At 47.3% G+C, this 24,336-nt stretch overlaps 1 protein-coding gene across 2 annotated transcripts; it reads left to right on the top strand.

Annotated features, from left to right (window-relative positions):
• Positions 1-178: 178 nt before the first annotated feature.
• On the top strand, positions 179-22,956 carry Fah (fumarylacetoacetate hydrolase). 2 transcript variants are annotated; one of them, XM_039108811.2, is made up of 15 exons: positions 179-462; positions 2,128-2,306; positions 3,760-3,870; positions 4,793-4,914; positions 5,119-5,168; positions 6,801-6,891; positions 8,880-8,977; positions 9,067-9,119; positions 10,602-10,701; positions 11,292-11,422; positions 12,991-13,066; positions 14,985-15,031; positions 17,764-17,865; positions 18,498-18,615; positions 22,773-22,956. In XM_039108811.2, exons 4-15 carry the CDS (start codon positions 4,811-4,813, stop codon positions 22,850-22,852), a joined length of 1,050 nt encoding a protein of 349 aa, XP_038964739.1. In that variant the 5' UTR covers positions 179-462; positions 2,128-2,306; positions 3,760-3,870; positions 4,793-4,810; the 3' UTR covers positions 22,853-22,956. The 2 variants fall into 2 exon arrangements, with proteins under 2 accessions (XP_038964739.1, NP_058877.1); NM_017181.2 differs by lacking the exon at positions 2,128-2,306 and having other exon boundaries at positions 282-462.
• Positions 22,957-24,336: the final 1,380 nt, after the last annotated feature.

Genomic DNA, 24,336 nt, shown 5'->3' with positions numbered 1-24,336 from the left:
TGGTTCTGGGACAGGAGCTGGCCAGGAAGGATGCGGGGCAGTCGAGAGGCGTGGGAATGGGGTGGTCCTGGGGCGGGTGCTGGATGGTATGGAGGGTAGGCCCAGGGTAGGGGAGGAGGGAGGGGTGTGGGGCGGTCCCGGGGCGGGTGTTAAAAGGATCCCTAGGGTAGGGAGGCGGTCCCAGGAGGGCGGGGATAGGGGTGTGTGCCTGGTGGTACCGGGTAATGGTCAGGGGAGGAGCGGGTGAAGGGGAGGGCAGTCCCAAGGTTCCGGGCGGTCCCTGAATCTAAAGGCTCTCAGCTAGGCTGATCTTTGCCCTAAGCATAATCCCGCTAGCCAACCCCTACCCGTTGTGGGTTCTGCTGCCCAGTGCTCTTCAGCATGTCCTTTATTCCGGTGGCCGAGGACTCCGACTTTCCCATCCAAAACCTGCCCTATGGCGTTTTCTCCACTCAAAGCAACGTGAGCTTCAACATTTGGGTTCGGGAGTGGGGAGGTGGAAGCTCTGGTGGATTTCTCCCCCAGTCTCGGTGAAGGGCTCCTGTGGCTCCAATGCCTCTCAGAACCCATAGTTGTGCACAATACTGAAAATTCACTCTCGGTATATGTGGGGCTGTGCAAGAACCAGATGCAAAGAGAAATGGGAGCTATCACGCCTGCACGGGCAGCAGGCCTATGCGATTGTGTCCCAAAAGGGGTCACATAGTTTCGCAGGCTATTTCCTTACGCTGGGTGGTCGTTCACTTCACAGCTTAGCCCTTGATCCTGTAACCTCGAAAGTACCAGCTGACTCCCATAATTTTGAGCAACTCCTCTGAGCACTTCCTGGCCTAGAGACTGCGTTCTAAGACACCGTTTTCTTTTACCTCTAGCCTAAATTCTTTTTGCTCTAGAGTGAGCTGCTAGGCATTCACTGAACTAATCTCAAGCAAGTCTCATGGGGCAGGAGAAATGAACTTTGACTTGTACACATAGTCTGACTTGAAAGAAATCTTTGAAAATGGTTTAGTGGAGCTGACTTGTTAGCAAATACATAAAACGGATCCTTGGGTGGGAAAAGCACATCCCCCTGAAATGTCTGTGGTATTTTCTGTTTTTCGGGTTAGTTTGTTTTGGGTGGTTTTGTTTATTTGTTTACAGTGTTGATTCAGCTTTGTAAGCTACAGAACTGTGGGAACTGCTTGCACCTAACAGAAGTTAGGAGTCTGAGTATCTTTGCCAGGACAGACGGGTAGCACTGTGGTAAAGTGCTTGGCTAGCGTGCACCAGCAAAAGGAAGAAAGGAAGGAGTGGTTCCTGGTACTTGATACCTTTCTCCACATCTGTTGTTCTTTTGTATCCTGCCTGTGCCGAATGCCTTGGTCCGAAGAGTCAACTGGTGGTTTCACAACCACCAGGCATGACTAGATGTTGCAAGCACACAAAGTTAACTTGTCCTTTCCACATATGAGGTGTGTGGAGGCTTAACCTGAGCCAGCCAACCACCTTCTGGAAGCAGAATACTCCCTCTGGCCTCTTCTGATACTTTGCCCTCAGGAGACATACTCTCATCCTTTTCTGAGAATACCAGTGGGTTTGGCAGGGACATTATGCAGGCAGGCACATTGTGAGGACTTGACTGGGTAGTTAAGAGGGTTGCTTTCCCAGGGGAATCTGGAGTTACTGTTCTTTGATGTGTGGCTAGAGGCTTTGTAGACACAACGCTCTGCATTTTCGTCATCTTGTTTTTCATCATCTTGTTTTTGTTGGGGAAGGGGGTTGTTGTTGTTGGTGGGTTTGTGGGGTTTTTGTTGTTGTTTCCCTGTGTAGGCCTGGCTGTCAGAGAACTAAATCTGTAGACCAGGTTTACCCCGGACTCAGAGATTGCCTGCCTCTGTATCCTAAGTGCTTGGATTAAAGGCATGTGCCACCATGTCCAGCTTCTTTTTTATTAGTAATAATTTAAATTTCTGGAGCATGTCATACAAGCACTGTATCTATATCATTCCTATTGCTCCCTCTCATCTTTCCAACTTCTCTCTTCCCTCTCCCAAATTCACAATCTCTGCTTTAGTCATTACTGTTACATGTATATTCATATGCATGTATAACCCACTGAATGCTTTGTTCATATGTGCATGTATCCAGGGCTGACCACTTGGGATTGGACTGCCTATTCAGATGTTTGTCCCTGGAGACAACCATTGACTTCCTGTGGTTCGTCATCTAATGGTGGGACCATGTGGAATTTCCCATCAGCAGTGGCAGGTCAACTGGTGTCATTGTGCTCGTCTTGTTTAGGCAACTATACTGTCAAGAGTTTCTAGGTACATTTTCCTGGTCATGTCTAGCGAAAATGATCTATCAACAGGTGTCCCAGGCCTCTAGCTCTTACATTCTTTCTGTTCCCTCTTGGGCGATTTTTCCTGAGCCTTAGGAGTATTACAGATGTGTCTTAGGGCTGGGCGCCCCATGATGAGTTGTTTTCTACATTTTGACAGGATCACAGGTTTCTATCTGCTGAAAAAAAAAAGTTTCTTTGATGAGTGAGAGATACACTTACTTGCCAGTATAAGGATACATATTTAGAACACACTTAGATATTTTATTGGTTTAGGAAAATGACAGTAGTGGGTTCTCCTCTTGGGTCTGTGTTCTCTCCAACAGTGGTCAGCTGGCTAGGTTTTTACACTAACAGACATGAATTCCCTCCTTTTGAGCAGGCCTTAAGTCCAATTACAGCTGTTGGTTACCCTCAGAATATACACTATTATGCCACTATTACAGCATTGTGGAGATCTTGCTATCCCAGTGATTGTTGGGATACATAGGCATTAGAGCTGGGTAAGGCTACTCATAGCTCTCCTCGCTTGGCAACTTATAAAGCACTAAAATGACTTAATACAATTGGGAGGCCTTGTTCACACATGACTAGGCAGGTAATGCCTGTGATCAGGTAACAGATGACTTAGTGAGAGGTTCCTTCTTGCCTTCAGCAAGGCATAGGATGATTGCCTCTGAGTCTTTCCTGAACACCACCTGAGTGGACCCCCCAACTTAAGTAAATTCAGCTTGCTGATCTTTGTGGCTGAATGAAGGCCCAGGGAATTACAGAGCTGAGAACACACAGGTTCTCCAGGGAAGCTTCTAAGGTTTATGTGGCCTTAGTCTACCCCTAATCCCTGGGGGCTTCCAGGCAGCTACTTCTCTTAGCCCACTGAAAGGAGCACTGGAGACAGACACAGCCAAGGATTCTACATCTCACCTCTCCTGGATCTCCTAGAATATGGCAGAACTGCTGCTTCAGGTGCCAAGGAAGCCTAGCTTAGGACAGAGTTCCAGGAGGTGAAATCTTCCAACATGCTCAGTGCTGTGAGGTCAGAGACCAGCCTTGACAAGATATTGGGCCTCTGTGTTCATTTGAATCCATGCAGAGCTCTTACAGTGCATAAAAGAAATCCATTCATTTGGTCTGAGCACTGTGCCTTCTGCAGTTCCCTACGGCCTGAGCTCTGCTGCATTTAAGCTACCACAGAGCTGATACTCCAAGTTACTACATGTGTAACACTCACTGCTCTGCTTCATAAGAGAATGGCCCTGAGCAAAGCCCTGGGCCGAGCATGAAAAGAGGTTCGGGTTCTTGGTAAGGTGATGAGCAACTCATAACTAGAGATCATGGCTCTGCTTTCTTTCTTGTCCTGGATCCCGTCTCAATGGAATCCATGAGTCCCTAAGTAACTGTGCTGTGACTGTCAGAACTGACTGTCACTCTTCTCCTAGCCAAAGCCACGGATTGGTGTGGCCATCGGTGACCAGATCTTGGACCTGAGTGTCATTAAACACCTCTTTACCGGACCTGTCCTCTCCAAACATCAGCATGTCTTCGATGAGGTAGGACATTGTGTCATGGACTGTCTCTGTCTCACCACCTACTACAAATGACATAGCATCTTCATAGTCACCAGTTATTCCCGGATGAGGAGGAGCTGTTCTGAGACACACAGGTGGCATGAGGTAGCCTCGACACCTTAGGGCAGCTTCTCAATAGAATGTGAGCTCCTGAGTCCAGTGGATCTCTCCAAGTTGCCTATGAGGTGAGACTGTTGTGTTAGCCTGGTTCCTTTATATACAAGGATGTTCATGCTTTGGTCTTTGGAGGCTCAGGAAAACCTTGAGAAAAGGAGCCATGAGCCTTGCAGTCTAGATTTTAGGGTAAAGCTTGAGACACTCATCCTGGCTTCTATGTTCATGAATGATGACTGCCCAGTACTTCAAGGGTACAGTCCTGGGGCATCCAACCTTGCTTGTGTGTCTGTGTAGGATGCCTACCCTGTCATCCAGGTATGCAGTTGTGCCTGGGGGCAGCCAGCTTGTCTACCTCGTCTGTGTGGGATGGATGTAACTTTCCTCCCTTGTCACAGCTCAGCTCTTAGGGTCTGCTTTTCCCTGAAACACAGGCAGGGATAGTTGTGGTATTTACCAAGTACCTCTTCTGTTCAGGAGCTTTGCATGAATCCTTTCTGCCAGTCCTCCTGGCCACCCTCTGCTACAGAGCCGGCATTGTTGCTAGATAAGTGGGACTTGTACAGTTCAAGAGTTGCTGTCTGCATAATAATAATTGATTGTGAGATGTAAATCCAGAAGTGGATGGGACATCAGGGGAGGTGACAGCTTTCTCCAGCTCTAAGCAGAGAGGGCAAAATGTAAACAAAGGTCCCAACTTGTGAATGGATGCAGAGAAGTCAGGCTGACAGGAGGGATGGTCTAGGGGTTTTCTCAGGTACAACCTCTTCTATTCCTGTTTTGGTCTTAGACAACTCTCAATAGCTTTATGGGCCTCGGCCAAGCGGCATGGAAGGAGGCAAGAGCATCCTTACAGAACTTACTGTCTGCCAGCCAAGCCCAGCTCAGAGATGACAAGGAGCTTCGGCAGCGGTGAGAATACATGGAAAGAGTGTCATGTCAGGGGAGATTAGGCCTGGGTAGTTGGCAGTACCCTTCTGCATGACTGCTTGGTTACTTGTCTATCTATCCTGGTACAGTCAGGCCCACTCCATCCATCCCCACAGCTGGGTTGCATGCTGGTGGGAGGTGTCTGGGCCTGGAAGACTGGATGAAGCTCCTGATTCTGTGTTTCAGTGCATTCACCTCCCAGGCTTCTGCCACGATGCACCTTCCTGCTACCATAGGTGAGTCCTGATTCCCTGCTTTGCCAACCCGAATAGCTTAGTGGGCCTAGATAGCTAGACAGATGTGTTGGAACCCCATATCTTGGTGGAGAGAAAACAGATCAAGAGCTCCAGGATTGCCAGCTGATCCCAATGTGACCAAGCTCATGGAATAGTGAGCCTTGGCTCAGTTGTCACAAGCCTGCTCTCCCAGAGCAGCAGCCTAAGTTTTTTACTACCTGCATGGATACCTGTATAGCAATTTGCTTCATCTTCCCAGATTTTGAGGTAAGCACTTTGAGCAGTCAGGAGAGAGGTGTTTTGAGGAAAACCACAGGACCCTGCAGGGAGCATGTATACATTTGACCAGGCATTTGGTTTGACTGATTCAGCAAGTTGCTGTCAGTATAGTTTCATAGCCTGAAGCAGGTTTAGGCTGCTTCATCTCAGTATGACAGCAATGAGGGGAAGCCTTTGCTCTTGCCTGGGCACCTGTGGTCTGAGAACTGTATAGCTTTGCTGTGGGAAGATGGAGTTTCTTGAACAAGTCTCCCCATTCAACAAAACCTTTCAGAGGTGCTGGTAGCCAACAGCTAGGCAGAAGGTGGGCTTGAGGATGGGCTCCTCTCTTGCTTCTCTATAGGACTGTGCTATGTGTTTTTTATAGCAAGCCGTTTGTTTTCTAGGGATCCTTCATCCTTCCCAGGTCACTGATGCTGTAGCCTCTTGTTTTTACTGTTATGGATGTGATTACTCTTATGATAAATAGTCTCACTGTTATCTCTGTCCACAGGACTGAAGGTGGGAAGTAGTAAGCACAGCTCAGACTGTCTGCCTTTTGCTTAGCTGGCTCCCAGACACTGTTTCCTCTCCTTATTCTGCCGCTTATACTTCTAGTCCAGGCGCTGGGGTTGGGGTACTCAGCTTTGCTTTGTGGGAGGATGCAGAAGGTTTAGGAAGATGAGTAAGCAAACTAGCCTAAATGGATTTTCTAGTAGAACTTAGTAACTCACATATGGGAGGGGATATCTGCTGTCCATGAACCCCCAAGTTCAGCTCATCACAATCAACAGACACTGATAGACAAGTTCAAATACAAAGGCAAGATGCTTTATTCTAGGTGCTAAGGGGCAGGCACATGACATGAGAGCTGAACCAGGACTTCCGGGAATGGTGACATTGAGCAAAAGTCTCCATACATGGAACTAGAGGTCCACCCCAAAGAAGGGTTCAGTAATGGGGCCTTAGACTTGCCAGGATTTAAACCAACAGGGATACAGGAGAAGTGGGACTAAGGGGCAGGCATATATTAAACGAAGATGTAGCAAGGGTTGTGCATGTAAGGGTCACAGCTCAGGGCCACAGTCTGTCATATCCACCCACCTTAAGCAAGAGCCTGGCCTGCTGTGTCCTGTAATTCTGACTGTATTGTCCATTTTTTTTGGACATCTATGATATGTGGTATGAATTGGGAGGGGCATAATGGCAGCTACTCTGCATTTAAATTTCCCTGTCTGACTCAGAGTGTGTGGAGTTACTTTCTTTTTCTGTGTTAAGGGGTCCTTGAATCTTGAAGAATGGTTTGAGGCCCTGCTTTTGGACCTGGACTTCCTCCATCTGGGTGACTGGCTGTTTTGGGTGTTCCCTCTGCAGGAGACTACACGGACTTCTACTCCTCTCTGCAGCATGCCACTAACGTTGGCATTATGTTCAGGGGCAAGGAGAATGCGCTGTTGCCCAATTGGTATGTCCTAGACCAGATGCTGGGATAAATTCAAATCCAGCTGTCTTCTCTACAATATGTTTTTCCCAGCAGCAAAGACCCTCTTTGGTCAAAGTAGCCAAGGGGAAAACGTAGAACCGATGGTGTTACAGCCTCCAGAAAGAACAGGCCCAGCTTCTGGTTCCCTCAGCATGACTTTAGGTGTCCTGGGCTACCCAGACTATCACTGGCCTGTGGATAGGTCCTTTCAGCTCTCCTCTGGAGAACAGACATGGAGATTTGACTTCCTGTGATGCTTGGTCCTCTACCTCCTTTCCTCGACAAGCTGCCTATTACTGTTCTGTTACTATTGCGCTAGCATTCAGAAAAAAAGATCAGAAGTCTAAATTACGTTCAAGTATTTTAGAGTTCAAGTATTATCTCTATAATAAAGTACTTGTGCATGGTGGGGGGAGGGGTAACACTGTGGACCACTCTGATGTTAAATAAATGCAGGCCAAAGGCTGAGGCCCTCAGTTTGGTTCAGATGAAGGTAGGGACCAATTTATTTCCTTACTCATCCTTGCTCCTCACTTTCTTATCACTGGCATTTGACTAGAGGAGTTCTAGTATCCTGATGAAAGCCAGCTCTGTTGGGGCTAGACAGTCTGCCGGATCATCCCCCATCCATCCCCACCCTCCCCCACCCCGAAGTCATGCAAACAGTTTCTGTTTGGCTGGGGATAAACACAGCCTGGACCTGTGCAGGGCAGCAGTCTGTCATTTCCACCCACCTTAGGCAGGAGCCTGGAGACAGGCCCAGCCTGCTGTGTCCGGCAAGTCTGATCCTATTGTCCATTTTTCTGGTGCAGTGGACAGTGCTTGTGGCTGTATCACTCCCATCTGTTTCTGTCTTCACATGGCTGACTCCTCTTCTTCATGTCTTCTACCTTGTACCAGGGCATTCTAGTATACTGGGATGCTCAGATGGGTCCTGGGCTATTAGTTACATCTATAAAGACTATTTCCGCATCTTCTCGGGGGTTGGGGTGTGGACAGACCTTTTGTGGGGTTGCCACTCACTGCACTGCAGGCCTAAGCTTTTGCTTTATTCAAACAACCATAGGTATTTATCACAGCCTGTCTTCTGTGTGTTCGTCTCAGAGCACTCCTAGCCCCATCTTACTTGTTCTGATATTTGGGGGGAAAAGCTCTTTTATTTCCTCTCCATATTCTTGTTTTACATTTTGTATTTTTATACATAGTGTTAGGGGTCAGCCATTTTTTTTTTCGGAGCTGGGGACTGAACCCAGGGCCTTGTGCTCGCTAGGCAAGCGCTCTACCGCTGAGCTAAATCCCCAACCCCCATATTCTTGTTTTATAAGTATCTTCTAACAGTTTGCCCCAGTGTTGGATAGCTATTTGCTCTGAGCTTTATGATTTATTCCCTTTTATTGGAGATGGGCAGAGTCCACAATGGAAGCAGAAGAGCTCTCTGTCTGTGATCAGAAAAACCTAGGTTATTTATAGTTCCCCCCCTCCTCCCCCTCTTCCTCCTCCTCTTCCTCCTCCCCCTCTTCCTCCTCCTCCTTTTCCTCCTCTTCTTCCTTTTCCTCCTTCTCCTCCTCTTCCTCCTTTTCCTCCCCTTCCTCCTCTTCCTCCTCTTCCCCCTCTTCCCCCTCTTCCTCCCCTTCCTCATCTTCCTCCTCTTCCTCCTCCTCCTCACTGTATAGCTAGCTCTGGCTTTCCTAGAACTTACAATGTACAGGAGGCTGGCCTCAAGCTGGTGGTACTCCTTCTGCCTCTTATCTCCTGAGTACTGAAATTGCAGGCATGGCCTGCCCTCTTTTCTTCTTAAAGTTGAATCATTCCTGCTACCCACCTCACCCCCCCCCCATATGATATACCACACTTCTATCCATTCTTCTATCATTAGGCACTTGGGGACATGTTTTATTTTTTGAATAATGAGTGTATGTCGACTGTTCTTTCTGAAGTTTGGGTACCCTATCACCACCCTCCTTTATCAGGCTCCACTTACCTGTGGGATACCATGGCCGAGCTTCCTCCGTTGTGGTGTCTGGTACCCCAATTCGAAGACCCATGGGACAGATGAGACCTGATAACTGTAAGTGACTCCAGTAGCCTAGCTCTGCTCTGTTGCTAGGAGCTCTGTAGCCTGGTGTTGATGGTTACTTTCATCTGTCCTCTTCCCAGCAAAGCCTCCTGTGTATGGTGCCAGCAAACGCTTAGACATGGAGTTGGAAATGGTGAGTTACGGCTGGAGCTTTATTGAGTGGGATCCACAAAGGCCTGTGGCAGTAAGGCAGTCCTTCTGGGGCAGCAGTTCACACCTGTCTGGCCACAAATAGCAGCCCTGTGTCCCCATGTGACCACTGAATGCATGAGGCTCTTTCTTCAGATTCTGTGTTTGTGAATTCTCCCACTCCCTAAAACTTATTTGCAACCCAAATATTAACACAAGTCATCACCAGGCAGAGAGGTGGAAAATTTGAGTCTCCTGATACACACACTTGTCCCCAGTTGAGGTCACACCAGGCTCTCTGTCTTCTTGTTTCAGGTCTCACGCTATAAAAACATGCTAATTTTTTTGGTTTGTTTTTTCCTTATTTTCCACATTCCTATGTGATTTGAGCTGCTTTTAGTATTTATAATGCCCCCTAAATGGAGGTCGGTTGTGGTCCTCTAATGGCCGGAGGGCAGATACCCCTTGCAAAGACATGTGTTAGAAATGTCTCACTCATACCTAAGTTGTAGCCGTTGATGGGGAATGCAGTGTTGATGAGCCAACACTATGCTATCTTTAATAAAAAGAGGTAAAATATGGTTAGGTGAAATGGCTTCCTGGTCATTTTTAGTGTTGTAGTCAGAGGCTAGGAAAACCTAGCGTGTTATATCTTGTGGCAGCACCAGCTCCCTTGTTCTGTCATATTCATGGTGATTTTATACAATGTCACCTGAACAACAAGCGTCAAATAAATGGACATATCAACCTTGCTGACCTGCCACCTTTTCAGTGGCAGGGCCTGTATCACTTTAGAAAGACTTACACCAAGGCTCCACTCTTTATTTAAATTAAGCACTTTATTTTGAGAGTGCTGAAGTCTCACATGTGGTTATGAGAAATGAGGTGGAGATCCCCTGAATTGAAAGAAGTGGGGTCCTCCATGCCTCAGTGCCCTCGACTCTTTTCTGTGTATCTTGATGATGCTGCTGCACTGTTTAAACCTTATCTCAAAGACAAACTAAACTGTGACCCTAGTTCCATGAATGTAATGATTCTGTGCTGTTCCAGGAGCTCCCTCTCCCCCACATTTAGTTTCCCCAGACATGGTTGGTGGATGTTCTCTTGGTTCATGGCTATCGAACAGGTGCCATTCCTTTGGGGACTGTGAGGTCAACTTGTCAATTCTCCTGGCATGAGCATGCCTGATACTTTCATTCTTCACAAGTGTCCTAAGCTGTCAGTTATTAGGGTATGGGGTATGGGACAGAGAAAGAAGCAGAAAGGTCCGAGGTGCCCTGACAGTCAGGAAGAAACCGTCATGGGGCTGGGGAGAAAGGGCATACATGAGTACAGTGCCATCTTAGAGAGCCAGTGAATTAGTGCCAGGTCCTCAGGCAGCCTTAGTCCCCGGTTGAACTTTGAAAACATTTTCCCTTTGCTCTGTAAGCCACAGTGACCCAGAGCAACAGGTCATGTAGATTCTAACCAACTTTCTCCACGGCAGGCTTTCTTTGTAGGCCCTGGGAACAGATTCGGCGAGCCAATCCCCATTTCCAAGGCCCAGGAGCACATTTTCGGGATGGTCCTCATGAACGACTGGAGTGGTAATGTCTGGTGGCCCAACTTCCTCTGATGTTCTGTTCTGAGGGGCACACACAGGACATGAGGATGGGATAAAAGCCTAAGTACTGCAGGGGTGGGTACCCTACAGACCTGTGGCTCTGTGGGTGTGGGCCAGTCAGAGCTTCCCTGAGGAGCTTTCTCATACATGGAAGGATGGAGCTGACAGAACCTAAACCTTTATCAAGCCCTTCACACTCCACTCACTGTTGCCAGCACCATCACCAGCTGATGAAGAGCTGAATATGGGGATTTTAGCCAATGACTGAGTTGAGACTTAGCCCAGCATCTGAGTCCCAGCTCTGCACCTGATACCATGCGTAAGAGGAAGTGGGTTCAGAAATCTTGGGAGAGGGCCTTCCCCCATTCAGGCCCTTTATAGGGATTGTCCTTCATTGTACCCCAACACAGTGCCTCCAAGGACCTCTGTCTTCATACTGAATACCCTTCTTTTTGTTCTCTGGGAGATCTGGTTGGCCAGAGCCCTGTAGAGAGGTCCATGTAGGTCAAGGGCAAGAAGCAACTTGGAGTGACTCTAAGCCACTGTGAGTCTAAGCTTACTGTCTTCCCATAGCTCGAGACATCCAGCAATGGGAGTACGTCCCCCTTGGGCCATTCCTGGGGAAAAGTTTTGGAACCACCATCTCCCCATGGGTGGTGCCCATGGATGCTCTCATGCCCTTTGTGGTGCCAAACCCAAAGCAGGTAAGCACTTTCTGCTGAAAGCCCTGCTCTAAGTTCCTGTTTCTGCCCTTTCCTGTTGCCCTCTGAACAGATACTGAGACATGGTGGTTCTTTGGAGGATCCTGGTGCACCATCCAGGCAGCCATGGTCCGAGGGTTTTCTTCCTCCAATACAATTCATAGAGAAAAAACATAATTTTGTAGTTTTCAGAGTTCAGGGAAACTACCTGACAAAATGCTAACGGCAAAGCTGCCCCATTGCGCTATTTTGGTTTATGCAATGGCTCCCTCTAGAGTCTAATTTGTAGACTGCATTTTGGGATAGAGGATATAAGGAGGAAAGTGTGTGTCTCCAACTTGGTTCCCAGCACAATATCCCACCCCTTCACTACAGTCACCCTGCCCTTATAGTCAATACCTTGAAGGTCCTAACTTCTCTCAAATATGGCTCTGGAAAATGACCTATCTGGTCCTCCTGTATCTCTGGGCCTAACTCTCCTCCAGAGGGTTCTGTTCTGCCCCTGTGTTCTGCTGCACTTTCTCCCGGACTCATCCATGTCATTTTATGCTTGAACACGCTTGGGACTTTTCCCCTGCAAATTGGTCCTTTGTAAAAGTCCCTGCAGGGTTTTCACTCTGTCTCCTTGGATCTTCCCCAGCTGTTCCCACCACAGCACCCACCTCTCCCCTCTGGTGGTCTCCCTCCCCTCTGTCTCTCACGCCCTGCTTTCCTTCTCATCTTCTGCACACCCAGGACCTGTTGGGCCCCTGCTTTTAGTGGACCACATCCTCCTGCACAGTCCTTCCCCCAGGCCTATCTTCACAGGGATGCCTGGATGCTGACTGCCTCTGTTCTCCCCAAGTACTGTTTAAATACAGCTGTAACCACTCTTGCCCTTTCCCAACTAGTCAGCAGCCCCCCCCCCCCCGGGCCAAAGCAGTTTCTAGTTTAACCCTTCATACACTGGGAAAGGAGCTGTATTCACTACAAGTATCGCCAGTCACATTGTTACCAGTGAAAACGCACAGCTGTTCCGACTACCCAGAGTGATCTTAGGTCCTGCTAAATGATTTGTGTGTTGTATTTTGGGACAATACTGTTTGTCCAATAGGCAGCATACTACCTGGACATCAACTGCCTTCCCACATGTTGCAGCACCAAAGATGGCTGCCAGCTTCACTTCTTCCAGTCACTCCACCTTCCAGGACATCCACCTTGCCCTCACTATTGTCCTAGCCTTTTCCTTACAGGTTCTATGGCCCATCTCTGATCTCCTATTGTCCCCCTCCCAAGTCTGTCCTCCTCCAGCTTCCTGAAGCATTGTTACTTCCTGTGACCTCTAACCTACTTCTGTACACACACACACACACACACACACACACACACACACACACACCGCAGCTTATTTTCTCAAATGTGGCACATGTGACCCCCTGAATCTTACAGTACAACCAAGGACAGTGTTCTGGGACTGGGTCCCTGGAGAAGAAATACTGTTGCCACACGGTACACTCTGTACTGGAGAGCAGAGGCTGCTGGGAAATCAGTCCTCCTGATAGCCACATCTTTGATGTGCTCTTCCCTTTTAGGACCCTAAGCCCCTGCCATATCTCTGCCACAGCCAGCCCTACACATTTGATATCAACCTGTCCGTTGCTTTGAAAGGTATGTTATGGGGTGAGTAGTGTTGCCTAGGCTCAGCAGGCAGGCACGGGAAGGCTCTGTTGTCCCAACGGATCCTGAACTTTGCCGGGTAGAACTAGAGGCACCTGCTCCAGCTGTATGGAGCTCTTGTAAAGAAAAGTGTGAGAGCCATCCTCCAGTTCCGGTGCATTGTCCTACACTGGAGGACCTCGTCCTCTACCCCGCATTTCACTCTGCAGCCTTTGAGCCATCGTCTACCTTGTCTGTTCACATTTGTCACTGCAACCCTGATGTGTGGCACATTTCATCAAAACCCTGTTTAAAAGCCTGATCTTACTGGCTCATGAGAATGAGAGAAGTAGGGCTCTGTCATGACTATATCCTGGGCAGCCAAGACAGCCACGTTGATAGCCTACCTCCGCTGAGCCTGTCTGCAACTAAGCTGTGGTATGAGGGGCTAGCACTATAGGCCAAGCTGTGATGTGAGGGGCCTACTATGCAGGCTGTGGTGGAGGTCTAGTCTCAGTTCTATTCTTGTCCCCCTTTTGCCCTAGTTTGTCATCTGTGAAACGGGAACTATAGCATTGGTTTTTTTTTTTTTTTTTTCTTTTTTCTTTTTTTCGGAGCTGGGGACCGAACCCAGGGCCTTGTGCTTTCTAGGCAAGCGCTCTACCACTGAGCTAAATCCCCAACCCCTGTAGCATTGGCTTTATAGATGATAGTGAGGACTACAGCAATGGGTCCTGAACAGAACCTATAACTAGGAAGGGGCAGGTGTCATCTTCATGTTCAGGGTGGAAGACCACTTGCCTGTGGGACACATTTAGAGATATTAAATTCCCCAAGGCCGAACTCTAGCCAACCCCTTATTCGCTCAATTTCTCTCCTTTTATCTGTGTTCACACAGAGGCACCAGTGTGTCCTTATGGCCAGTCCCTGACTCCTGGGAGTAGCAGGAGACTTGGTTTCTTGAGGATCGAGTAGCAAGATGCTTCACCTAGGAAAGATCTCAGAGCCACCGTACCTGTTCCATCCTTTCAGGTGTCCAGTCAAGAAGCTGAGGCTCAGAGAGGAAGAATTACCCAGAGTCACTGAGATAGCTAGGGCCAGGGTGGAACTAAGTGGCAGGGTTGTAAATTCCACACTAGTGCTTTCACTCACAGGCATATCCTTGAAGTGTTATCCCATCTTGCTTTTGTTCTGAACATTTCCCTCTATGTCAGTGAAGGGCGCTGTTATGGAGGGATGGGATGGGAGTGAAAACACTTCACATCTGGCACACTACAGTGCTGAAGTGACAGTTCTGGGGTTCCACGCTGGCAGCAGAATAACAGGGTTGGAAATCAGCAATGTGGGCACTCTGACCTCCCATGGGATTGCTGACCACACCTCCTGTTATAGAGGGACCGCAAGCACAAAGGGAAGAGCTAGGTTTGGAGGTTGCAAGTACTTTCTAGTAGTTCATACTGTTTCAGAACATGGCAGCATTTGCTGAGCTCTTGCATGGAGAAAGGACTGCTGGCATCAATGGTGAACTATTACACTCTCTATCACTACAGAAGTGTAGCAGGTAAACCAGCTATCCCAAGGGTAGCATGCTGTGCTTGATCAAGGTCACATGTAGGTTTCAGTCTGTAGTGTCTTCAGTGGCCTGATGGATATCAGGAGAATTGTTGTAAAAAGTACTTTGAAGCTATGCCTAGATTCAGAAGCACACATGCTTCTGTCAGCTAGTGGTGCTTGCTCAGGTTGATAGCATGGGTGCACGTCTTTGCCCTTCTTAGACCAGATGGCTTCAGTGGTCATATCCCAGTTCTGACATCCTCCAAAGCCTACTGTTCCACCGACAACGTGAAATCATATCAGAGAGCAGGAAGCAGTTTTCTTCCTGGTCAGTAGGACTAAATCTGCATAAGTATTACTTCTCAATTTCTGACAGGAGAAGGAATGAGCCAGGCAGCTACCATCTGCAGGTCCAACTTTAAGGTGAGTTTGGGGGCCATCAGACTGCTTTGTGGAAGGGAAGAATGTGACAGGAACAGGGGATATTCTGTTCCACTTGGGAGGGACTGACACATCAGCCTGGAAGCCCGTAGTCTCCTCTACCCTCTTCCTTTCTAGAGATGCTTGACATCACAGAGTTCCCTCAAGATGCAAGCTGCTGCACAGAGATGGCCAAAGTTTCCTAGGTGCATTTCCCATCCTATAAAGACCAAGCCTCTGGATCCCATGTCCTGATAATCTGGGTTGAAGAAAGTGCTGTCTGTGTGTACATGAGGGGCCCTGAAGTTGACAGGGGGTGTTTTCCTTAGCCAACCTCCACCTTATTTTGGGGACAAGGTCTCTCAATCTGGAGATCACTGATTGGCTAGGGTGTCTATCAAGCAAGTCTTGGGGGTCCTCCTGCCTCCACCTCCTTAGTGCTGACATTACAGGCACACAATGCACCCTGATTTTTAGGTGGGCCATAGGATTTAATAAAACATGGGCCCTTGTGCCTGTGCATCAAGCTTTACTCACATGGCAGCCCACTTATTCTTTAAGCAAACATTTTTGAAATATTTATTATTTTTTACATTGTGTGTGCATGTGTATACACATGTGTAAACACTTACGGAGTCCAGAAAAGACTGTTGGCGTTATGGGGGCTGTGAGACATCTGACACAGGTGTTGACCAACTACCTTGGGTTCTACGCTAGAGAAGTATGTATTCTTAAATGTGGGGCCATCAAAAGGCAGGCTTTTTATTGAAACAACAGCACACACATATACAGATACAGTACAGATTTGCAAATGCCAAAAATTGTACATGAAGACACTGAGGAGTTTTCACAAAGAAAGTATACCTATGCATCTAGTCTGACTCATGTTGGAAAGGGGAATTCCCAGCCCTCAGTAGGTTGCTGCCTCATTTCAGCCATGCTTTCATTTCCCCAGTGTAGGCCCCATCTCATTGTTTCTGTTGCTATACAGTAACTTTGTCTGTTTATTAGTTTAATATGGATTGATATAGTGTGTATCTATTCTGCTGGGCTTCATTGTTGCATGCTGGATTTGTGAGGTTCAGCCACATTGTTTGCAGTGAGAGCTTGTCTCATTGCTATACAGGATACTACTGTGCCAGCTCTACAAAGGGTGATGGCCATTTGGTTGCTTCCATATTTTGGCTATCTTTGAATTACTGTCAATAATGTAGTACACATCTCTTGGAGTAACATGTGTATATTTCTGTTAGGTATATATCTGGGAATAGAACTGCTATGTCATAACACACACATTCACACACACATAAAGAGAGAGAGAGAGAGAGAGAGAGAGAGAGAGAGAGAGACAGAAACAGAGACAGAGACAGACAGAGACAGAGACAGAGACAGAGAGACAGACAGAGACAGATAGACAGATAGACAGACAGAGATCACATGTACACATGTACAATGACAAATATACACATGACAAAGCAAAGTGTATAGTTCAGTCTACTGAATATTCAAACGGAATAGTTTTGAATAACTTTCCAAAACGTTTATCCAAGTGGATTGATTTGGTTACTTTTCTGTTGCTACTGTAACATACCATGGCAAAAGCAACCTAAGGGTTTATTTGAGCTCACAGTTTGAGTTTGAGTCATAGCAGCAGCAGCTTAAAGTAGCTGGTCACATCACAGCCACAGTCAAGAAACAGAACAAAATTTTTATGCTCCATTCCTCTCACCTTACGTTCTATCTAGGACCCAGCCCATGAAATGCTTTCCTCCAAATTTAGGGTTGGTCCTTCCACTTCCATTAACCCTCTCAAGAGAAACCCTCACAGGCGTTTCCACAGGCCAACTGAATCTGGAAAGTCCTTCACAATGGCTTCTTCCTCAGGTAGTTATAGAGTATATCAAGTAGGCAACTGAGATTAGCCAGCACATGGACACTCCCACTAGTGATATCTAAGAAATTTTGCTGCTTCATGTGTAGACAACATGTAGTGTGTACCTTTTCAACTCTGCCATTTGGGGGCGTTGTGACTTCTCTTCTGTTTTCCTATTGGCTAATGCAGCTGAAGACCTCTTCAAATGTTTATTGGTCACTTGAAAATTCTATGCATGGATGCATTTGTTTTACATAACATTCCTTCTAGATAAAAGAAGTAAGGAGGTCTTACTGAAGAGGAACTAAGGGAAGAACCCACTTCTGAGGACTAGTTGTTTGCCTGCATGGTTGTAGAAGGGAGATCCAGGAAGTCGTGTCATCTAGAGGCTCAGGCATCTGAATGCTTGAGGCTATCTGACTCTGACATTCTGTTCAAATAATTTCAACTTCTAGGACTAGGGTCAACTCCAACGCCTAGGCTGGAGGGTGGTCAGCCAGGCCTTGGTACTGCGGGAAAGACAAGCCACCAGGAATGCCTCTGAGAACTCCCAGGGTTGAGGTGGCCATGAACATATAGGCCTGATAGATAACCAGGCCCAGATTTCAGGCATCTTGGAAAAGATTGTTGGAGAGATGAGAGAGAATGAGATTAGGGCTGGTGGACAAGGTGGGCTGAAACCTCAGCAGGTGGGCAGTAGGTCATCTAGAGGGACTAAAGGAAAGCAAAATCTCAAAACAAGGCAAGCATAAATTACAAGTATGTGTGGAATGCAGAGCGCAGGAAAGGCATGCAGAAGCTGGTTAAATCCTTCCCAGAGAGCAGGATGCCCACATACATCCTTCTGTGTTCCTGCCCTCAGCACATGTACTGGACCATTCTGCAGCAACTGACACACCACTCTGTTAATGGATGCAATCTGAGACCTGGGGACCTCTTGGCTTCTGGAACCATCAGTGGATCAGTGAGTCTCAAAGGACCCATGTGGGTCACCAAGCCAAAGATAGGCAAATTGAGCAATTTGGAGGGTAGAGTGCTTCCCTGCCACACACAGACCAAGATAGACCTGTGTTAGAACCAGATCTTAACTCTGTCTCCCCAGAAAGCAGCAGTCACTCTATCTAATCCTCTGTCCCCAACCCCCAGGATGAGGACACTTCATAGTTGCATCCTTCTCATCTGTCCTTGAGCTACCATGACTCTGGGAGGAAGGGTGCGCAACCTTGGAAATCATGGTGTTAGGGGTAGTGGTGGTGGATAGGTTAGCTTCACTGTGAGTCCCTGGCCATGTTGACTGGGGGGTGATAGTCTCTTGCCAGTGGTAGAATGTGGGATATGACAATGTCTGGGGTTGTTAGCTGCAGTGTATGGATTAAGAGGGCACACTGGAGTGAGCCTCTGGTACACTCTAGGCACAGGACCCTGAATAGATAGCAGGCTTACAGGAAGAGTGAAGGCACAGCCTGTCACCAGGATATGTCCAAAGTGGCCTCAAAGGTTTTATGGGCCCCTGGTTCTCACTATACCGTCCACACTAAAGCTGACATATTGCCAAGATATAAATACATGCCTCTTTCCCCCTTTCTTCTTATAAAGGACCCTGAAAGCTTTGGCTCCATGCTGGAACTGTCCTGGAAGGGAACAAAGGCTATCGATGTGGGGCAGGGGCAAACCAGGACCTTTCTTCTGGACGGAGATGAAGTCATCATAACAGGTGTGAACCATCTAACCCTGTAGGCCAAGCGTATCCATCTGACAATGGAACAGTCTGTCTCCTTTGTCCTTATAGGCCTTCCTGAATTCTGTGTTTTCATGATATGCCCTGGCCTAGAGCCTGGGTTCCTGGGAACTTCATGTCTTAGTGTCCACACAGGGGAACACTGAGAATCTGGTTTGCATCCCTTACCACCACCTGCAAGCAGTTACCCAGTAGTGGTTGGGCCCTGACTTTCTGGACTATGTCCAAAACAATGGCTAGGGTCTGACCTGGAACTGGAGTTGGGGAGGGCATGAGGTAGTGCATCAAGGTCTCAGAAACTCCTTTCCAGGAGGTTGGGGACCTCATATCTTTTGTTGCCACTCTGCCTTCCACACATTTATTAATAGCAAGGAAGGCACTGTCTTGCTCAGAAGACCACTTCTTGAGTCAGAAACATTCCAGTGACCTCCCAGAGACTCACCCACAGTGTGCCCATTGTGGTACTCAAAATTCTGTGACTCAGTTGGTCTCATCTTGATAAGGCCAAGTTGGCATTAGATCTATAGGATTATGTCAACAGCTTTGCCCTTGATCGATGTGCACTGAGACCCTGCCCATGGAGGGCATCCAGGAACTCCAGAGATGAGGATACTGGCTCACTCTTCTGCCTCATTTGTGGACTGTTGTACAGGGTACACAGTGAGATTGGCACTTCAGACAATGAATAAGAAAGTCATTTCCCTCTAGGCGACTGATCTATAGAGTCCCAATTCTTTTCATTTTTCAATACATCTAAAGCATTAAGTATATGTTTCAGCTAAAATACTTGAGTTAGTGATGATGTATACCCAGGTTTTCTAGTTCTCTGTTGTTTTACCCAGCTGTTTCCAGAGAGCCCAGTATCTTGACCTTTCATTGATGGGATGTTCTCTGAGGGGCATTCCTCTATGGAGCTTATAACCATCTCCTACCTTTCTACCCACTCTACTTTCAGTCTACCCCCACTCATTTCCTCTTGTGTATCTTCTGGTCTCCCACACTTCCTTGATGCTATCCTAGTACCAATAGTCTGTCCTGTGAACTGGAACCTTGGACCCATCTCTTAGGGTCCGATGACTATCTCTGTGCTGTTACAGACCCCACTGATGCACAGCTGGAGCCCTCACAAAGCCTCTGCAATAGATCCATCAGTCCTGCTCGTAGGGTCCTTAGGCTCGTTCCATACACTTCTATTCTGCCCTAGATCCTCTCGTGGTACCTCTTCCTCTCCTGGTACCTCTCTTTGCTGCCTCATACAATCTGTTCACTTGGCATGCTATTCTGTGTGGCCCACTCAGCCTCTGCTGTCATAGGACTACATTTCTTAGAGCCTGTGTACCCTTAGCCTCAGCCTGGCACAGCCTAGTTCAGCCTTCTTGACCACACAGGCAGTCACGTCTGTCCTTTGCCAGCAGCTTTCTCGGTGCCATTCTAGTCAGCAGCATGCCTATCAGCTCCTATACCAAGCCAATAGCTCCTGTGCTAAGGGCTCATGAGCTTGATGGTTTTCTCTTACAGTTCTGGACAGCAGACATCTGATATACAGGTGGTGAGAGGGCTGCACTCCTGGAAAGAGGCCCCAGAGAAAGGCCCCTTCACCTTAGGCATTATAAATCACACGTAGATGATTGCAAGTATAGGGACGTTGTGTGTGAGCCATCCACAAACTGTTCAGGGGCTTCCTCTGGAGATGCCAGACGCTGGCTACATTTATTAAATGTCTGCAGAGCTTAGCTGTGCTGGAGCTATTTCTACTTCCACTTCATTTTTTACTCACCCAAGCCTTTAGGAAATGTGTTGTTGCCCCAGTTTTGCGAAGTTAAAAAAGAAAAGAAAAAGAAAGAAAAAAGCTAGGAGAGAATAAGGGAGGTGAATCATGGCAGATCACACAGATAGCAAAGGCAGGATACAGTTCTGTTGTGAGCTGCTCTCTCCAAGGCTAGACCCCTGTATGTCAAGCATGTATCCGAACTGCTGCATGCCAGTTTTATCTAGTATTGCTTCAGTGCCTGCCAGCCAACCCAGGTTCTTGCTGTGGTCCTATGGATTGGGTGAAAACACTTTTTTTCGAAGTGTTGATGTTAAAATGAAGGGGGCAAGGGGGTGAATTGGCCCTTTAATGTCAGTATGACAGGACCTGAATAAGCTTCATCTAACAATGCTGTCCTATCCAGGCTGTTTTCTTGATGGTTGTACCACAGAAGGTATGGAGAGTCCTTTGCAATGTAGTTGTGGGAAGCAGAATCCACATGTGCCCTGGTTTGTCGTCCCTTGGCCATGAGGGACTGTATACTGCCACCAGCGCCTGTATACTGTCTTCCAGCTTGACATGTTCCGGGTGTCTTTGCCTCTTTCCTAGGCTTCCTCTGACTTGTCTTTATCTTGTCATTGTCCTGCTTTCTGCCCTCTCAACGGGGAGACAAATTCCCATATCAGTCCTTGATAGCCGAATATATAGTAGCTTCTCATGTAGTTCATGTGATGCTCTGGACAAAGTTCTCCGGGGTACCCAGTCCTCACCCTTCATATACAGAGACCATAACTAAACTGCATTCTTAATCAGTGTCAACAGAAACAGTTACAAGCAGAGCCAGGATTTGAACCTGGTCTCCTGCCTGATTGTGGACCCTGTCTGTGAGGGGACAGCATAGGAGAAGGTAAAGCAAACACTATCAGTTTGAACAAGTGGCTGCAGACATCAGTCCCCAGCCTTGGCATTCTGTTCTGTACTTGCAAGAACCTGTTTCTGGGCACTTCTATGCCCACTGTCTGAACCATTGTGACACCAATCTGTTTCCCACAGTCATGTGGTAGTGGCTTCTCTTCATATTTGCCTCAGTGTCTGTTATTCTTCACCACACAAATGTGCTGCCCCTCTGTTCCAGAGAACCACTGGGCTTCTTGGCCTCCTTTTTTCTTCTACTGGCTGCTGGGATTTTATACCTTTCCATTTCTTCTTTTTTATATTGAGGAGCAGGAGGCACAGCTCCAGGGAGGGGTCCTGAATCCAGATTGGGAGTGTGTGATAAGTAACATGAAAGGCAAAGCCATGGGTTGGCTTCTAAGCAATGCTACCTTTGTCTTCATGATGCCCCAGTTAACCCTCTAGCCTCCATGTGCCTCAGGTTCCAGATAAGCAACTCCATCAAAGGAGTTTTAAAAATCTGTATTAACTTGATTCTGTTGCTACCCTACTGAAAACTTCTGTCTGTCCATTTTCACCAAGACTAAGATTCAGCCCTTAAGATGCCTTCTTGGAGCCCTTTGTAACTGTCTTCTCATGGTACCCTCATGACAGTCTTATAGAGCAGAACTGACCGATGCATGCCATGCCTATTTAATGAACTCCACTCATCAAAGCCCAGCTCACATGTCCCTTTCTCTCTGCACCCTTCTTTCCATTCTGCTCTGCCAATATACATCTGTCCCTCATATCTTGTCCAGTCCTGATGCCCCCACTAAATAGACCTTCCGTTAAAACAGGGACAGGCTTCTCCTTACATTAGCCTCACATCTGTTGAAGAAGAATGGAATAGATGACATCATAGTTGAGGATCTTTACTTTAAATGTTATCCAAATGTTGAATCCAATCCCCTACGACCACGGAAAATGGATTGCCATTCCTTGCAGAGTGGACTAAGTTCTGATGAAACACATTGCTCTACCATCTAGGTAACACTGAGAGGGTCCTCACATGGACCAGGTCCTGTCCTCAGAATTTTGTACACACGTCATCCTTGCAACAAGTCTGTACAATGAAGTTGACATTGGATCTAGTCACAGATGAGGAATCTGAGAAGGGAAGCAGGGAAGCTTTCCTCAAGGGAAGCTAGGCTTTAAAACTCAGGGAGTTTGACCCTAGGCTCATTTATAGATATAGACCTAGAATCTAGACCCATATGCGGAGCTGAGAACCCACAGAAAGGCTGTGGAGTGTGGCACTTCTGGGAATCCATGACTGTGTGGTGAGCCTGGGCTCCAGCTCATGTCCTCCTGGGAGGTTCACATATGTATGTTATGTTGACATGCCTGCCTACCTCTGACTCCCATGATATCTGGTCCTGCAGCTACCTGGGGCTGCATCCAGGAAGACTCCAGCAATGTGGCTGATCCCATTCCTACTGTGTTTCAGGTCACTGCCAGGGGGATGGCTACCGTGTTGGTTTTGGCCAATGTGCTGGGAAAGTGCTGCCTGCCCTCTCGCCAGCCTGAAGCTCCAGAATCCACAGAACACAGCCTTGCCTTGTGAGGATCATACTGCAACTGCATGAGTCAGGAATGAATAAAGCTATTTTGATTGGGGAAGTGCCACAGAATTCTCTGTTCTTGGTTTTGTCCCTTGTCTCTGTTCTATGGAGCCAGTCAATGGTTCATCTTTTTTTTTCAGGTGAGAGGCTGAAGGCCCTGGAATGTGGGAAAAGAATGCCTCCTGAAGTAGTCAGCACTCTCCAAGAGATATGACCTGTGTGGGTGTTGTGGGTGTGTGTAATGTGGTGTGTCTGTGTATGTCTGTGCATGGGAGTATGCATGGGCATGTGCATGAAGAGAAAGACACTCAGATATAAACACACAAAGATAAGTAGATAGATAGATAGATAGATAGATAGATAGATAGATAGATAGATAGATGGATGGATGGATGGATGGATGGATGGATGGATGGATGGATGGATGGATGGACGGACGGACGGACAGACAGACAGACAGACAGACAGACAGACAGACAGACAGACAGACAGACTATTCTAGAGACTTCAAAATCCTAATCTGTAGTGTAGGATATCTGGCAAATTTCTCTTTGTTGCTGTCACCACATAACCAAGTCCTGAGCTAAGAGTAGGATGGGCAAGGGTCCTGATACTTGCCTCTCTCCTTCATACCTATTGAAGCCCAGAAGCAGCCCTAGCTGAGGTCTTCTGTCCCCACCCACTCTACACTGTAGCCCTGGCCATTTCTGGATGATCACAGGAGACTAGATATCCATGACTCTTGGGCTAGAGAATGAGAATGCCAAGCATGCAAATAATTGATGCCCTTCATTATTCATCCATGAGCCCTGTAGCTTCCTGACTTTCCAGAGTCTTATGACTTTCCCAAGTTTCTTGTTTGGCTTGTTTCTTGAGTCTCCTAACCCTCACTCCTGCCTTCTTTTGGAGGAAATAGCTACACAGCACTCCACCCCTTCCTCTGCCCCTCTCTTCCCTCTTCTGAAATGTTCCTTAAGCCTTAGAGAGGATGTCTGATTATTTTCTCCCATTTGTATCCTAGAATAATTGAGCCACTATATATCACAGCAACAGTCACCAGTTTGACCCATTGTGAGACTCCACACTAACCCCTGCTCACTGTGAAAAAGAAGGTTCCTCCACAATGGAAGTTGATAGTTGCAGTGATCTAAGAATATATGCACAAATGTTTAGGGTTTGACAGGCACATATTTCTGCTTAATAAACAATAGTAGTCACTTCCCCAACTGCAGAGATCCGTCCTGGTGTACAGTTTCAAATGTAAGTTCCCTCTAATACATAGGACTTAAATCTGTTCAGAGCATGGTTGACTGTCTCTCCAAGAGTCAGTTCACTATTGTACCATACCAGTAGACACATCTTAACAGGCACATTGTTGCATGGTCCCATGTCAATAACTAAGGAGGACTACTATCAGTGAAAATTTTTCCTCTGAGGTCTGTATAGCAT

This window comes from Rattus norvegicus, chromosome 1, assembly GCF_036323735.1.
Source record: "Rattus norvegicus strain BN/NHsdMcwi chromosome 1, GRCr8, whole genome shotgun sequence".
NCBI classification, from domain to species: domain Eukaryota; kingdom Metazoa; phylum Chordata; class Mammalia; order Rodentia; family Muridae; genus Rattus; species Rattus norvegicus.
This window is presented reverse-complemented; position numbering and strand designations above follow the sequence as displayed.